The following is a 16,329-nucleotide window of genomic DNA, read 5'->3' as shown; positions in this document are numbered from 1 at the left end:
AGGAACAATTCTCCAGGCTTCTTAAAGGACATTCAAATGTCTTCTTTGGATGTTTTTGCATTATGTTCAATTTTCTATTAAGATGATCCTCTACTGCTTCAATAATGTTGAGGTCAGAGCTCCGGGGAGGCCAATCCATGACTAACCGTCTTCCACAGTGTATTTTTCTATCCAGACATGCTTTTACTGTGTTGGTGGTGTGTTTGGGATCATTGTACACCTGAAAAATTCATGCCTTTGACAATCAGGTGTTTTCCATATGGTGTTGTAAGATGGACTAAAATCTGATGGTACGTATCTCTGATCATAATTTCATCAATTTTAACGAAGATCCCCAACAACACTGGGTTAAATAGAGCCCCAAACTATGGCAGAGCCTCCACCATGTTTTAGCTCTCTCCTGACCTCCAACATGTACACTGATGATGATTGAACCACAACTTTCAAATCTGGATTCATCACTGCATTAGACCAGTTTTTACTGAATTTCAGTTATTGTGTAAACTGGCATACGTCAGCCTTTAATGTCTGTTTCCCTTCCTCGAGAATCGCTTCTTGACAGTAACCCTTCCACTGACACAATTTCTGATGAGGCTTCAGTGAACAGTAGATGGATCAACTAAAAGGCCAGAGGCATCTCTCAGGTCCTGTGTCACATCCTTGCTGGATTATTTCTCATTTCTCAAAGAGGTTACTTTCAAATCCTGTTCAACTGCTGTAGATCGTTTTTTTAGGCCTGGTACTTCTTTTTTGTTCTCAAATTGTCCACCTTCCTCAAAATTGTTTAATGGCGCACTGCACACCATGCTGAGATATGCAAAATTGTCAGCTAATAGCTCTTTAGTAATCTTCTTGTTGGTGAAAAAATGCTATTTCATGTCTGTCAAACTGTGTTATCTTTAGCATTTTTTTTCTAGCTTCAACTAAATAAATTGGAAGAAATTGTGTTTGCTTGTAAGAAAGAGCCTAAAGATACAATTTAATACTGGTTCTTTGTTAGTTGTCTGTTAAATGTAGACAGAACACAAGTTTTTACTACTGTTATTATTGTTTTTAGAATATCAATAACAAAAAGTTGAGTTAGTAAAAATCTTGTTTTTCCAGTTAGAGACAACATCATGCTCAGGCATCTTTGACAATCAACCTGTGGAGTAATCCTGGAAGTGCTGTTTTCTGGAGGAACTTATTTCCACTATTGAATTTCTACATTATAATGGTTAACTATTTATATTTTTTCTTTTGTAAATGTGACCTGTTGAACCCTTAAAAAAAATTATCATTTCTACATTTCTTAAACGCAGAGAGTTCTCATGCTGTGGGGTTGCAGAAAAATTCACTGAGCAGCAGGTTGGAAAGATCTCATCTGCATCTTCAGATTTAAGCTTGATTGAATTGCCAAAAGTGATGATGGAGATCCTAAATGAAGCTACGGAATGACCCTTTTAGCACCCACACAGGATGCAGCAGACTCAGATTGCTTTGGGCTGATCAGATTATGTGGGCATCTTTCCACAGGACTCGTTATGGTTGCTGTCAGAAAGGTTGTTATAAATCAGAATGTCGATCTTCCACTGCCTATGCATAATCAGACCAGCTGACATTTGGCCTTTTATATGGCAGATCATCACAGCAGGAAAATGCAAGTTAAAGATGTTATTACCTCCTGATATGGCAGTTTGCAGCGATGCTTAGAATGCCCTGTTAAAATGTGAAAGGTGATAGATCTTAATACCAGTACCTCTATAGTCGATGTTTTCAATAAGGATACGTGATCAAATCAAAGACAACTTATTGCAGAAAACAAGAGCTCATGTGTTGGACCTGGAGAAAATATTAAATGCTTTGCAGCCTGAGTCCATTTGTAAGAAACCAGCAGTGATCAGATCCTGACCTCACAGCAACGCTTCGATGGTCTAACTCTCAATTCTGTGTTTCAGCCAATGATGCTTATTCCAACGAAGTAAGATTGACAGAACTGATGCAACAGTCCAAGGAACCTGCACACATCAGAGCCTTGCTCCGGTTGACTGAACTATGTGAAGAAAATAAAGGTACAGCTGTGGTCAGAGGTTTACATAAACTCAACATGGGCACTGGATGGTAATTTTAAGCTTTTAATTGTTACTTTGAACTGTTCTTGTTTCAGGGTGGAATGACTGTATGGCATACATCTTTAATGACTTTTGAAAAAACAAGAAGTTCACTAATCCACACAGGGTCAAAATTATATATACAGGCTAAATTATATATACACTCACTTAAATCTTTTTATAAGGGTTTCTAGAATGTATTTTAACTTGAGAAGGCCAAGGCCTGTTAACTTCTCATTTGTAAGCACGATTGACTACTACTGGTAGTTTATCTTTGCAGCATAAAAAAGGATTTGCTTGACAGCACTAGTTGGAGTGATCAGAACAATGGGAGTCCAAGGAATTCTCAGAAGATGTAAGAAGGAAACTGTAGATTTACACAAGTTGGGAAGCCCTCTTGGAGACATTTCTAAACAACTGCAGATTCAAAAATCATCAGTTCAAACAACTGTATGTAAGTACAAGTTATTTAGATGTGTCACCACTTAACCAAGTTCTGGACAAAAAATCCAAACTGCCACCCTTTTCTTGTTCAGGAACAATCCAAGAACCACCAATTCTCAAGCCTGCCACGACCTGGAAACCGCTGGAACTCCACATCACTGTGGACAGTGACACCACATCACTATCCAAAGTTACAGAGCTGATCAATAAAGATGCCTGTCCTTAAAAAAAATCAACACCTTCACTCTTCACCTTGCAGCTACCCACATATACAAGCAAAATGTCTTCTGGAGAAAAGTTCTATGGTCAGACAAGACAAAGTTTGAGATATTTGGCCACAATGACAACAGGTATGCTTAAAGGAGTAAAGATGAGGCTTCCAAACCCAAGAGCAGTGAACCATCTGTCAGGCATGGTGGTAGTAGCATCATGCACTGGGACTGTTTTGCACAAAATGCTTAGAATAATGAAGAAGGAGGACTACTTCCAAATTCTTCAACTTTACCTCAAATCAACAGCTAGAAAGTTTAAACTTGGACACAACAGGACAATGATCTCAAATAACCAAAATGGAATCGATAAAGCGGGGATGTATACATACCTCTGACCCAAAAAATAAAACTTTTAAAGTAATTAAAGATGTATCCTGTACAATCATTCCACTGTGGAAAAAGAAGAGAACTCATTAAAAGCCCCAAATTAACATGGCATTCATGCTCATGATGAGTGGATGTTAACTTTTAACTACAACTGTGTTTTCCAGATTGGCATTATTAACATGACAACAACAGCTGTTATTCAAGTTAATACTGTTCAGTATGTGGCCACCATCTATGTCAATGTTTGTTACTTTGGTATAATTCTAGATGATTATAATAAGACTACGTGAAGCTGAGAGGTCCTGCACGAGCATTTCATTTTCAGAGATAAGTGTTGGATACAAAGATGACTCACTGATTTTCACCTTAAACTGAAATAACAGATTTTTAACAGTTTCTCTATCACTGACTCTTTGTTGTGTATTTTGGTGTTTTTACAGAGACTTCACACTTTGGTGGGCCAGCTCTGACCCTGGGATCATCTGGATTGTAACACTATAATATCTACACACTGATGGGATTTTCTGACAAAGTTTTCTTCAGGAACAGAAATTCTGTCAGAAGAAGAAAAATCTGTAGGAAAAGATCTCCGGGGAAGAATGTGTAGGAAATGGACACACGTACTGAACACAGCTCAAGGAAATGGAGTCAGGGTGATCTGTGCAAAGATACCACCACAGGATGGAGCCCCGCCTAATGTCTTTAATGCTGAAAGCAGCTTCTTTTTTTCTTTCTTCCTTTTTTTAAAGATACCGGCCTTGCTTTGCCACATTCACCTTTGCTTCCTTCCTTTAACAATACACTTCCTTCCTCTGTTTTCCCGCATTCAGCTCTTTCTTCAACGGCGTCCTCCACAGACAAAGTGATTGATTCTCAGTAGAAATGCCTTCAGAGTGAACAGGAAATTACAGTAACCATGTGGACAAACCCTTTACCCTCTCACAGTGGTTACGATTTAAAGTACAGCAAGCAGTTTGAGTGTTTTATATACAATTACTGCCCGCTTTGCAAATACTGCTCTGCAAGCATTCATTGTAAAACGCTTCATGAATTTATAACAAATGCATTTATGTGACTATATGAGGCTGTTAATACATGAGTATTAATTCTGTTAATGTTCAATATGGAGGCAGTTTCATTTAGTTTATACACAATGCTTCACAACATAGGGGTCAGGTCCCTCAATAGGGTCACCAGATACAGCTAAGAGGTCGAGAAATGAACAACTAAAGTCAGAAACTTCTCTTTCTCAGAAAATTGCACGAATGCAGCTTTATATGGCCCCTTAATTTCTTTTCAATAAGGAGAGATTACTAGAGGGAACTGAACATCATTTGTTGATGCACAGAATGCAGTTTGATGTTGACTGCTATAAGCTGCTGTCTTTGATATTGAGTGGTCTCTGGAAACTTGTTTCCAGCTCTAGATTTTATTCTTGGACTGTACTAGAGCAGCTTTGTGTGATCCACAGTTACAAATAATACTTTTTTACCTTATACTTGACGTCAGTGCCCAGGTTAAGCTCCTCCCCATTTAAGAAAATGTCCGTCTCATTGGCCGCTCCACAAAGAGAGAAAGTTTAAAGAGCTGGTAGGTGGGGAGTCTGTGGATGAGATGACATGCTCTCTATGACATCAGACAGACAAGGAGTGGAAAAAACTATGTAAAAACGCATTTGTCTCAAAGATATTACTCACACACACAATCACCTCAATGTTAGAAACTTTGGCCATGTGTAATATGAACATCCACTGTTAGAACAGCTTATAGAAAATAAGGAAAAGCTTAGTTTTCACTTGAATAAATTACCAGAGTTTCTTGGAGAACATTTTTAAAATGAATTCAAATGTCTTTTGTGGTTAGATTGCAGGTGACAACTGACCAAATTAGGAAAACAAGTGCTGCTGATATAGGTCTGTCTGCCCTCTGTGTCTCTTTTTTTATGATTTGCTTTCATAGATATGATTCCTATGAAGCCTCTGAGCTGCCTTACATTCGCAGGCTCAAGCCTGGGTTGAAATATGAGGCCCTGGTGTGTAAAGATAAGCATTTTTTGCATTCCTGTGTCCCCTCAGCTGTCCTGAGTTATGAGAGTCAGTCTGAATTTTCATCTGAGATTCACCTTCATGCACTGGCTCTGTGTGTCTGTTCACACGGCAGAAATCTGACAAAAACACATCTCTAAGAGGTCAGTGGGGGTGATGTGATCCTGGAACAAGAGTGTTAAGCATGTCCACAGGGAACCTTTTGAAGTTCTGGTTTGTAGGTGCTTTCAAACTAATCAAGTTGGCTCAGGCAGGAAATTATAGTTCATTTCATTGCCACCTCTCAGGGTTCACTTCAGCCTGGAGGCTCTCACTTTTCCTGCAAGGAATGAATCAAAAATCACAGGATGAACTCTTTGATTGAAGCGCTGAAACCTTTTTATTTGTTTTCAATTTCAGACACATCTGTTGCATGTCATGCAGCCAACCTGCTTCCAATTACTCCTGTTTTCCTGCGTGAGTAAAAAAAATAAGGAAAAATCCTGTTGAAGTGTTTTTATGATGAGCATACTTATGCCGAGATATTGCACAGAGAAAAAAAAGGTCTGCAGTTTAATATTCCCATGTAATTTTCTGAAGTGTCCTTGGGCAGCTGTCGGGCATGAGCTGATAAATTTAGTCATTTAAATCCGGTGAGTGGCCGGTGCACCTGCTGCATCTCGGCCTTGTGCAAGAGTCACGATATCCATCTCCTGTTAAACCCATTCATGCACCAGTCTGTTGTTTAGCTACCAAAAACACGCCATCACAGTTACTATTGTTACTGCAGAGCAATGTCAGAAATGGAGAACCTCAGAAATGTTTGAACCTCAGAAAAGCAGCATCATTAGAACACCTGCAGCTGTTAAGAGAAAAGCAGCTCACGTTTACGTGCGAGACAAAAACTGTCTTGTGTTAACAGTAACAGTAAACACTGCAGGAGACATACTGTGGGTCGGATTTGAACCTGAAAATCAGGTAATCACTCCTGGACTTGAACTTCCTGCTGATCCCAACTGTAATTTTCACCTGTTTGGCCAGATGGGCCAAGTGTTAGCCAATCACTTTACAGTTTCACAGACGGCTCTCTTAAATTAAAACCACATCTACAAATACAGAGGTTTTGCAAACAGGTGACCAACCCGTCTGTGACACTCATTGTCTGTGGGCAATGTGTGTTCCCCAGCTGGTTGTCAAAAACCTCCTTGCAGTCACTTTGACTGCCACAGTCACCTCAGTTTGCATGGAAGGTGGTGACTTGTCTGCAGAGACTCACCAACTACCAGCTGAGTGACAGTAAAACATTAAAAAGGACAGTGCAAACTGGAAATAGTGAATGTTTGTTCAAAGTAAAAGTTAGGCCATTTGAAACATGGTGGCTCCAGCCAATGTTGTTGCTAAGCTGCTAGTTAGCCAGTGTTTGCAGACCAGTTGCCATCTTCCATGCACGCTATAGGCCACTGTGGAAATCTGCTAGTGATTAAAGCAGCACGTTCTTTCGATTTCACCCAGCAACCTCCAGCAACCAGTTAAGGAGTGCTCATTTTTCCCTTTCGTCTGCTGGTTAAACCACGTCAACTCTCAAGCAGTGAGTTCATGATGTCACTCGGGTCACTCAGGTCCACTCTTTAGCAAAAACACTCAAAATGCAGTCTCACAAACCAGCTGATGATGTCACCACGGTTACACTTTAGGAAAGTCTTTATCAGACGGGGACAAAAACAGCTGGAAATGGATGATAATGCTGTGCTGTAATATGTGGAGATAAGCACTTGTTTGTTAAACATATAAATGTCTGAGCTACACTGAGCTCTCACTGTTGGCTTTTTGGTGCTCCAAGTGGCCAGAAAATATAAATATTTCACTATTAAGCTCAACCCTGACACATTCACACTGGAAACATGTTGACTCTGAACACAAAGAGAACCAGAGCTAAACAGGTTAGATCAGAAACCGTTACCATCAAGAAACATTTTTGAGCAAAGACAAAAATCTTCATGGAGCCGCAAAACATGCTCAAGCTTGATCAATTAAAATGATATCATGTTTCTCATGCAAGCCACCGAATTTGTGATCCCTGTTCTAGAGAAAAAAAGGTTGATCCTATGAGGAAGTACCTCAATTTATTATTCAGATATTTCACTTAAAACCCCTGAAAGTCCAGTTTTATGGGGGCACTGCAGGAAAACCATAAGTCTGATGATCATGATAGTCTGTAGGAAAGGTTACTGACTTATGCAGGTCAGATCAATCCACAGATCTATAACTAATCATTTTCATTACTTTAGCTCTTCACTGCTGTTGTACTTAGTGAAAGTAACTAAAAGCAGGTAAGTGAGCACCTATAAAACCCTCCTGTTATAGACAGAAAGCAGTCGAACATCACGTGACAACACAAGCAACAGCTTTTATCTTCCTTTACAACAATTGCAATACATATTACAGCAATACAGAGATGACAGAATACATCACACTCATAAAATATCTTCAATATCTACAAACACATCTGGGAATGAGTCTCTAAAGAAGCTCAAAGCTGTTACAGAAGCCAGCAAAGCATGAGCGAGCATCAGAGCATCATAATAAAAATGAATAATTAAACAGATGTTCACAGAGGCAGTGTTAATTATACTGAACAAACAGCACTTTTAATTAGGATTTACACTTTTAACAAGCGTAGCGTGGATACATGTGTGATTGTCCCAGAGTCATTTCCATTATTTAATTATTAACTATCAAAGTTTTAAGGTTCCAGCTCCTTAAAGGTAAAGATTTTGTAACCTAATTTCTTTTTGTGAATGTTTTGTTTTTTGTTTTTTAATTTTGAAAAAAAAAAAAGTTTAACCCAAACTTTCCACATTTTATAACTAAAAGAATTCAATAAACATTAAGAAAGTACCTTTCCACACCAGCGTCTTTAAAACACTGATTTCACAGTAATTCAAATTCATCCACCACTGAAAATAGTCCCCCCAAAATCCACTATTTTCCTGTTTGATTGTTAAATTTAGAAAACAGCACAACAAAGAGGATTTTATCGAGGCTTTAAGAGCTGGAAATACATTTTTAAAGTTTTGTATGTTTAGAGGGAGAAAGCAGAAGCGACAAACACATGGCTGGTCTTTAATCTTTTTTTTCTTTTTTTTTGAGGGGGAAGGGATTTGTACATGAATTAATTTAAGGACTGCAGAATAACACCAGACTTATCCTCAAGTCTTAAAAAATGATCTCGTAAACATGCTTTAAATACTTTAACGAGAGCAGCTCTCCAAGGAAACACACCCAGTAGTGCATTCAAAGTGAAATACATCCACACTGCCTGTACTGTACAGCATTTATTTACTCCTGGAGCTCAGGTAGGCAGCCCTGCAGCACCAGCGTTCGTGGGTACGAGGACATTTATTTTTTGACATGTAAAAGGCGAGTGCAGACGAGGCCATCATGCTAACAGCTACAGTGACTAGATTTGTTTTGATGCCATCTAATCCCCACAGTCTCCAACCCCGCAGACTGGAAATGAGTTATTAAACGTCAGCCATGTGAACCCAAACAAGCCAAACACCAAAAATGTCCCTTGGAGTAAACTTTCCCACTCTGGATCGGACCAAAGAAAACAGAGTGTAGGTGTGAACGCACCCTCAGATGATGTCATACCTTCCATTACTGCTGCAAACCTGCTGCAGTTTTACTAAACATGCACACACACACACATAAACACACACAGGTAGTGTTTCTGGGGGTCAGGATGCAGATGGGATTGGCGGGCAGCTTTTGGGGGTGGGGTTGAGGTCTCTGAAAGGCTCTGAAGGGCGTTGACCCTGCAGGCGGGTCAGCAGCGTGGTCCGGCGGATGCTGCTGTCCGAATCCTGGTGGTGGAACCGGTTTCTCAGGTGGCAACAGCACGGCAGGCTGCGAGCGAAGTCAGACAGCAGGTTACCGCTGAAGATCATGTAGATCCAGGGGTTGCAGCAGCTGTTGAGGCTGGCCAGCAGGGCAGAGAGCGTCACGGCGGCATTCTCAGAGTCTGCAGGGGAAACGGGAAGAGAGATTTATGAAGCACACTTTGAGACGTCAAATAAACCAAAGTGTTTTTCCTCTTAAAGTACATGTACCAGTCTGAAACACACTGGAGTACTGCCAGCCTGCTGGGCAGCTCTTAATGAGGTTTGGCCGCCTTCTTGTAGCTGTGGCCTGCAAAGTAACCCTGAGTTAACGCCAGTATTAACAGACCAGCTCAGCTCCCCTGCACCACCGATAACAAGGACAGCTGATGCTGAAGTCTGCATGAGACTCAGCATTTTTCTCCTGATTAAAGACAGATTGTTTGCTGTGAGACAGCGGCAGAGGTTTGGAGGGACAGAAATGGTAATACTGACGTGATGGAGCCGCTGAGACAAGTTTCATTACAGCAGAGCAAATGGTTAAGTCGAGTGAGGCATTCAAAGAGGAGAGCATCAAATAGAAATACATGCAAAAACACATTAACAACTCTAAAAATACATTATTTTGCCTTGCTATCATATTCAGGCCTCCTGTCTTTATGACCTCCGAAGGTCATGTGTTTGAAAGAGTCAGCGTGTCATTCTGTTTGTAAGCACGATAACTTACATCCACCAAGGTCTTCAAGGTCAACTTAGTGATTTATAACTTATATAACCTCTTACAAGTTTGCTGTGTATTATCAACACATAGAAAGTACCACATAAAGATTTTAAATATTATGTCACATTTGACCTCTGACCTCTCCTTCAAGGTGAATAGATTGATCTGCAGTCAACGTGACAATAATGCTATGTAGAGCTACTTAAAACTTTTTTTCTAACAGCCATTGTTTGTGTTGACAACATATAGACATACGGTGAGTATGTGGGTTCTAAATATCACGTCACTTTGAACCTCTGAACTCTTCTTTAAGGTCAAATGAGGTAAAACTTTCATAAAATGACTTTTATATTTAAAGAAATTCTATAAAAATTCTGCTGCCTTTAATTCAGTTAAATTTAATTTAATTTATATAGCATCAAATCACAACAACAGTTGCTTCAAGGTGCTTTATATTCTAAGGTAAAGACCCTACAATAATACAAAGAAAATTCCACCAATCAGCAGGCACTTGGCAACGGTGGGAAGGAAAACTCAGTTTTAACAGGAAGAGACCTCGGCCATCTGCTTTGACCGGATGATACTGGTATACGGGGATTCTAAATGTCACAGTGACCTCTATCCTTTGACCTATGACCTCATGTTTGCTTTTCATGGCTGCCTTTCTTTCAAGTTGAGCCAAAACGTCTTCTATGTGAGAGAAATGACAGAAAGAATGAGCTGCTTAGTTTGTTAGAAGTATACTTTTATACAAATCAACATCTGACTTTTACTACAACACAAACGTCCTAAAGTACATTTAAAAGAACAGATAAAACTACATGAATATGTAGAAAATACAAAAGTGTTCAACTTCTGGCCTATCAGAAGTTTCTCTTGCAGTGCTTCTTGTCATAAAACTGTGTTATTCTACAATCTGTTGAACTTTTGTTGACTTTTTGGGGCCTTTGTGTGGACAAAAATGTCATTAAACAACATACATAACATCCAGACGCTGATATGATCGTTGGTTCCCAGTGTGGCCCCGCCCATGTGTGTGTTCACAGAAACACAAATATGTAATCAACCAATCACGGAGCAGCAATTCAGTGCTTTTAGGCACGTAAACACGATAAAGATGACCTGCTGAAGTTTAAACTGAACTGCAGCATTGAGATAAAAGTGATTTAAGTGACTCTACAATACACACAGGGTCTTCTTGACTGCAGAAAATTGAAAAAATGTTGCCTGCTCAGCAGAGCATCTTTGGGAAGTGGTGGAATGGGACATTCACATCGTGGATGTTCAGCAGACAAATCTGCAGCAGTGTTTGATGCTGTCATGTCAGAATGATCCAAAATGTCTGAGGGATGTTTCCAGCACCTTGCTGAATCTGTGCCACAAAGAATTAATGAAGCTCTAAAAGAAATAGAGGTCCAGCCTGGTCATGTCCATGTCCCTGATGACCAAAATAACAGAATTTAGACTTGAAAGCATTCGCCAACCGACCAACACCACTACATCAATCATTGTTTGAATTTTTGGCATTTTTTAAATAAAGTTTGACAATAAATCTCAAATCTGTAATGTTCTAGTTTTTCAGCTGTACAGAACCTCCAGCAGAACCCAACAAGCCCAATAACGTCCCTATGATATGATAATAGCTTCAGCTATTAAATGCATGCTTTAACAACAGATATGGTTTAGAAGGAAAGTGTTGGTGTTTGCGTAAGTTTGGAAGACTGCCCTGCAATATTGTAATTATTTAAGTTTTAATTAAAAGCCAATTAAATGCTTTCTTTATTTATCTTTGAGCCAGTTTAGCCATGTGTGAAGTTTCCAGCTTTTTCAAAATACCAATTAAAAAGTAGAAAATATAGAGAAGTGTGGCAGGTCACAGAGAAACTGGAAAGCAGAAACTTGTGGCCAACCTTAACCACAGAATAAATTAAAAGAGGAGATATGTGCAAAACAATTTTATTTATTTTTTTACATTTTTTATTAAACCTCAAGCCTGTGCATGTCAGTGCAGAGTAATTTTCCGACGATAGAAGTCAGGATATGAATTTTATTTTGCAGCTTGGAGTCTGTTAAAGGAGAAAAGGCTGCCCTGGTCTGCTCACCCACTTGAAGAATTTCATTATCACTGTCATACAGAGCTTTACTGACTGGTGAGGGCATGAGTGCTGCTTCCAGCAGCTTGATGGGAATTCATTTTCAGGGAACATCAGGGTTATATCATTTTCTGGCGTAAAACCAGTCAGAGCTCTGAACTTTTTAAATATAATCCCTTTCTGAGTCCAAGGAACAATTTAACCACTTTGTCTCATCTTGAACCCAAACTGCTGCCAGAGAGGAGCAAATTAAAATGAAAGATTTTAACCAAACTGAGCCTCACGTGTGAGAGAAATGTTATTATATGTGAGACAGTAAACTGGGTTAGAATCTGTCAATTTATAAACTGACCAAATTTTTACAGAACTGCCAAAAGATTATCAGCATATTCTAGTTTGTAAGCTATGATCAAGATCTAATTTAAAGGTTTGAGAAATGCTTCATGACTTCACTGATTCGATCGCTGCCTGTGTTTGCAAAATATTTTTCCGCCCCGCAGCACGTTTTACTCCAAGAGAGGAGTGTCTGAACTCTTTAAAGTCATAATTACACCAACAGTAAAATTATAATAATTTTAAAAAGTCAACCCGCCAATGCAGCACTGCCTTCAACCTGTATTCTTTATTATGGCCAGCAGGGGGCGACTCCTCTGGTTGCAAACAGACATGTTTGTGAAGAAATTTGCGGAAAGCAAACTTTAAAAATATATGTGTGTAACTAATTTACTAAAATAGGGCCCCAGTCATGCAGGGTCGAGACCAGTCAACAATCTGTCATAAACAGCAATTTTTTTGGTCACAGATGACGATTCCAGCTTGTCTGCAAACACTCGCCAGCTGCCCACCGGCTAAAGAAAAGGAATGCAAACTTCAAAGTAAAAGTTGCGGCTTACCTCTGTGACCAACGCATTTCAGAGGCTTTTACTTTGAAGGCAGTCAGCCACTCGCTCCAGTCTGCATGGCAGCTTTGACAGCTTCACGAGCTGGTGAGTGTTTGCAGACAAGTCAGAGTCTTCGACAGAAATCACATCACATCAAACCTTTTTGCAAACAATTTCACCACAGCCTCGACATTACATGGTTTTCCTTAGCGATTAGCGGTTGCCTGGGACTCTGGAGCCAAATACAGCAAAGAATAATCAACGTTATATATAAATATGACTGAGAGCATCACCGCTAGAATATCCAAAAGTTTCACAGTAACAGCTCAGAGAATACATTAGAGGTTTTTTTCAGTAAACACGTTCATTTAAATCTCAAATTTATAAAGTGATTAAATTGTAATTCTGAGATCTAACATAAACTATATTTAACTCCTTGTGTAGTTTAGACATTTGCATTGTGAAATCTGAAACCATTTGCAGATGTGAAGATTTCACATTGTGGTGAGGAATGGTTCATTATCGTACGTGCACCAAAATATGACATCATCAGAGTTAATAAGCTGAGGACTGCTAGTGTCATAACGCCTGACACCCCTGGATGAGAGCATGACCAGGACCAGTGGTGCAATGTAACAAAGTTACTCAGGTGTTTTACTGATATGCAGTTCTGATGTTATGTTCTGCTCCTTTTCTATTTTGAGTGAAAATGTTGTGTTTTGTACTCCGTGTTATTAGTTTTAAAGGTTTAGTTACTCATTTTTATGCAGATGTTAAAAATCTATAAATAGATAGAAGTTAAAACTAACCAGCAGTAAATCAGCTCATTAATGTTTAGCGCCTTAACATTTTTTATGCTAAAACTTTTGCCCTGTTAGGCCACACTGTGTGTAATTATGAATATTATTTGAGGAAAAAGTATAAATATTATTTGGACCAAACTGTTTTTTCACCTGAGGCTGCAGGGATTTGGATTTTTTTTTTTTCTCTAAAAGAAAAATTTCGATTTTAGTTTGAAAATGTGGCTGAAACATCTTCAGGCCTGCAGTTACTGCCTGTGTGAAGCTTTGGCTCACATGCCTTAAATTTCTTTGCACTGAAGAAATGTATCTGTTGGTTTGCTGATGGTTTGCTCTTCAACTGTAATTTCTTCTTCTTCTTTAAGTACTTTCATTATGAGTACACCTTGTTTTATGAGGGTGCTTCATTTTGCATATTTTTCAATGTGTCACATTTTTTAATCTCATCGGGTGATCTGAGGAAAATGAGCCTTTAGCTCTATCTGGTGTAACATATGTAGTGCACATTGTTCTTGTTAAATAAACCCAAATCAACGAAATTAATTAATTAATTAAAATAAAAATTGTTTCACCACCTTGTAAAATAAAGTTATTGAGCACTGAAGCACGTTTAAATTATTGTGCACAATAACATCTGCATGCGGGCACGAGGCTAAACACGTGCCTACGTGCAATATTACATTTGGATTTATAGGTTTTATATTGTGATTTTTATTTAACTGGAGCCGCCAATAATTGAACCAAAGACAACTTAATTAAAGAAAATTTGCTCTTTAGCATTCTTTTAATTCCCTTAAAATCCCTTTCAGAGAAGGTGGAACGTGTAAAGCTGCATTTTCAGGAGCCACAAAGCAGAAAATTTGACAGCAGACCGAGGTGGACAAGTGCGCTAATTTCTAGATGACTGTAAAGCATTTTTGCCTCATATATTGTGGCGATGTGCCTCTTTGTTGGGTCAAAGGTGAACACATGTCTCACCAGAAAAGATGTGGCTCAAACGGAGACACGTGGATGTGTCTACAGGCTGAAATAACAGTGTTACAGGGGAATACGTGAGCTGTCAGCTTCTGTTTATTCTCACAAGAAGTTCGGATTAAATTTAAATTAAATTAAAAATCTGCATTCTGCCTTTAGCTTTGTAATTCCAAACCTGTGGAGTTCGCTAAATTTACTTAAACCTCAGTCTGCCAATTCGCTTTACTTACACTTTGCCACAAGTGTGATTTATATTTTGGCTGGACACTCACCGTCCCAGGAGAAGGTCTCATCCCACACCGACCACATTTGCACCGTGAAGAAAGGCGCCCAGCACACCACGTACGCCACCACGATCACAAAGGTCATCTTGACCGTGCGTAATTTGGCACGGGAGATGGTGCTGACGCTGCTCACCGAGCTCCGGCTCAGCATCCCGCTTTTGCTGGCTTCCGCGCTCTTTCTCCTCTGGGTTTTGTATTTGAGGTTCCTCCAGATCGTACGGCAGATAAATCCGTAGCAGAACACGAGGACGGCCACTGGCACCACGAAGATCCCGACCGTTATCCAGGTGATGTACGCGCGAACCCCCCACGGCTCCACGAAGTGCCCCCAGCAGTCGTAGACGGCTGAGCCGGGGCGCACCTCGCTCAGGGAGAAAATGCAGTACTGCGGGGTACTGAGGACCAGGCTGCACGCCCAGGTGGAGCCGATCATGATATAGGCGCGCTGCGTGGGCTGCTGGAGCGTCTGCAGCGGGTGGCAGATGGCGATATAGCGGTCCACGGTCATCATCACCATCATGTAGGTGGAGGCGAACATGCCCAGCACCTGCAGGTGCTTCACGATGCGGCACAAGAAGTCCGGCCCGTAGAAGCGGAACGTGACCTCCCAGCAGAGCTGCGGCAGCACCTGGAAGAAGGCCACCACCAGGTCAGCCAGACACAGGTGCTTCATGAACAGGTGCATGCGCGACGGTTTCCGCCGTGCTCGGTACATGGCGAGCAGCACGCTCAGGTTGCCCACCACAGCCGCCACGAACGCCAGGCTCAGCACGGTGATCTCGAGCTTGGCCACCTCCTCGTTGCGTCCGAACGGGTCGGTGTCGTTTCTATTCAGCTGCTGCGTAAAGTTAGAGCTCTCGGTGCAGTTTTGGTGCGTGGCATTGCAGGAGCTCACCGAGGGGAACGGCATGGTCACCGTTTCTCCTCCGGGCGCACGGAGGTGTCTGCGCGCCTGTGCGTAACCGTCAGACTGGCCGTGAAACTCTTCCAGCGTGTACGGGACAATCGAGAAGAATTCACGGGTTAAAAATCCAGAAGGGATCCATCTGTTTCCCTGCAAGGTGCACAAAAACTCCAACCTGAATCCGAGCTGCCCCTTTTAAAGTGCACTGCCCCGAGAACCAGCCCTCTGCATGCCCAGCCTCACTGTATCCAAAGCCCCACACACGCGCATTTCATCACCTTACCCCCTCCCACCAGCTCCATGCTCAGGATAAAGTGAAAGGGGGAAAAGGAAAAGAGGAAGATAGAGGACAAAATAAAAACTGAAAATACCAGATTAAAAATTTAAAAAACTATTATTTATTTAGTCTTTAAAAATTGCTTTGAAGGTCTACTCGTTTCTTCTTCTTCTTCTTCTTCTTCTTCTTCTTCTTCTTCTTAAATGTCACTATAATAATTTGTCAGTTTCAGTTTTTGAACTTCATCTCTGACATTTTTGGAAAACTAACAAAAGCCAAAAATTCTGGAAGTCAGAAACCTTTCCTAAGATACAAATATGTGAAAGCAGAAGATCATAACTGCTGCTGCTGTTTTG

The 16,329-nt window shown here is 40.4% G+C and overlaps 1 protein-coding gene across 1 annotated transcript; it reads right to left on the bottom strand.

Moving 5' to 3' along the window:
- Positions 1–8,897: 8,897 nt before the first annotated feature.
- On the bottom strand, positions 8,898–15,702 carry LOC147309483 (arg8-vasotocin receptor-like). Its single transcript, XM_086268375.1, has 2 exons — positions 14,781–15,702; positions 8,898–9,181 (listed from the first exon to the last, which is right to left on the bottom strand). Exons 1-2 carry the CDS (start codon positions 15,700–15,702, stop codon positions 8,898–8,900), a joined length of 1,206 nt encoding a protein of 401 aa, XP_086124501.1.
- Between the last annotated feature and the right edge of the window lie 627 nt (positions 15,703–16,329).

Source organism: Aulonocara sp. 'chitande type north' Nkhata Bay, linkage group LG17, assembly GCF_057382095.1.
Source record: "Aulonocara sp. 'chitande type north' Nkhata Bay isolate Kocher_YH1m ecotype deep benthic linkage group LG17, A_spYH_male_GT1.1, whole genome shotgun sequence".
Lineage (NCBI taxonomy): Eukaryota > Metazoa > Chordata > Actinopteri > Cichliformes > Cichlidae > Aulonocara > Aulonocara sp. 'chitande type north' Nkhata Bay.
The sequence above is the reverse complement of the archived record's forward strand: the minus strand, read 5'-3'. Positions and strand labels throughout refer to the sequence as shown.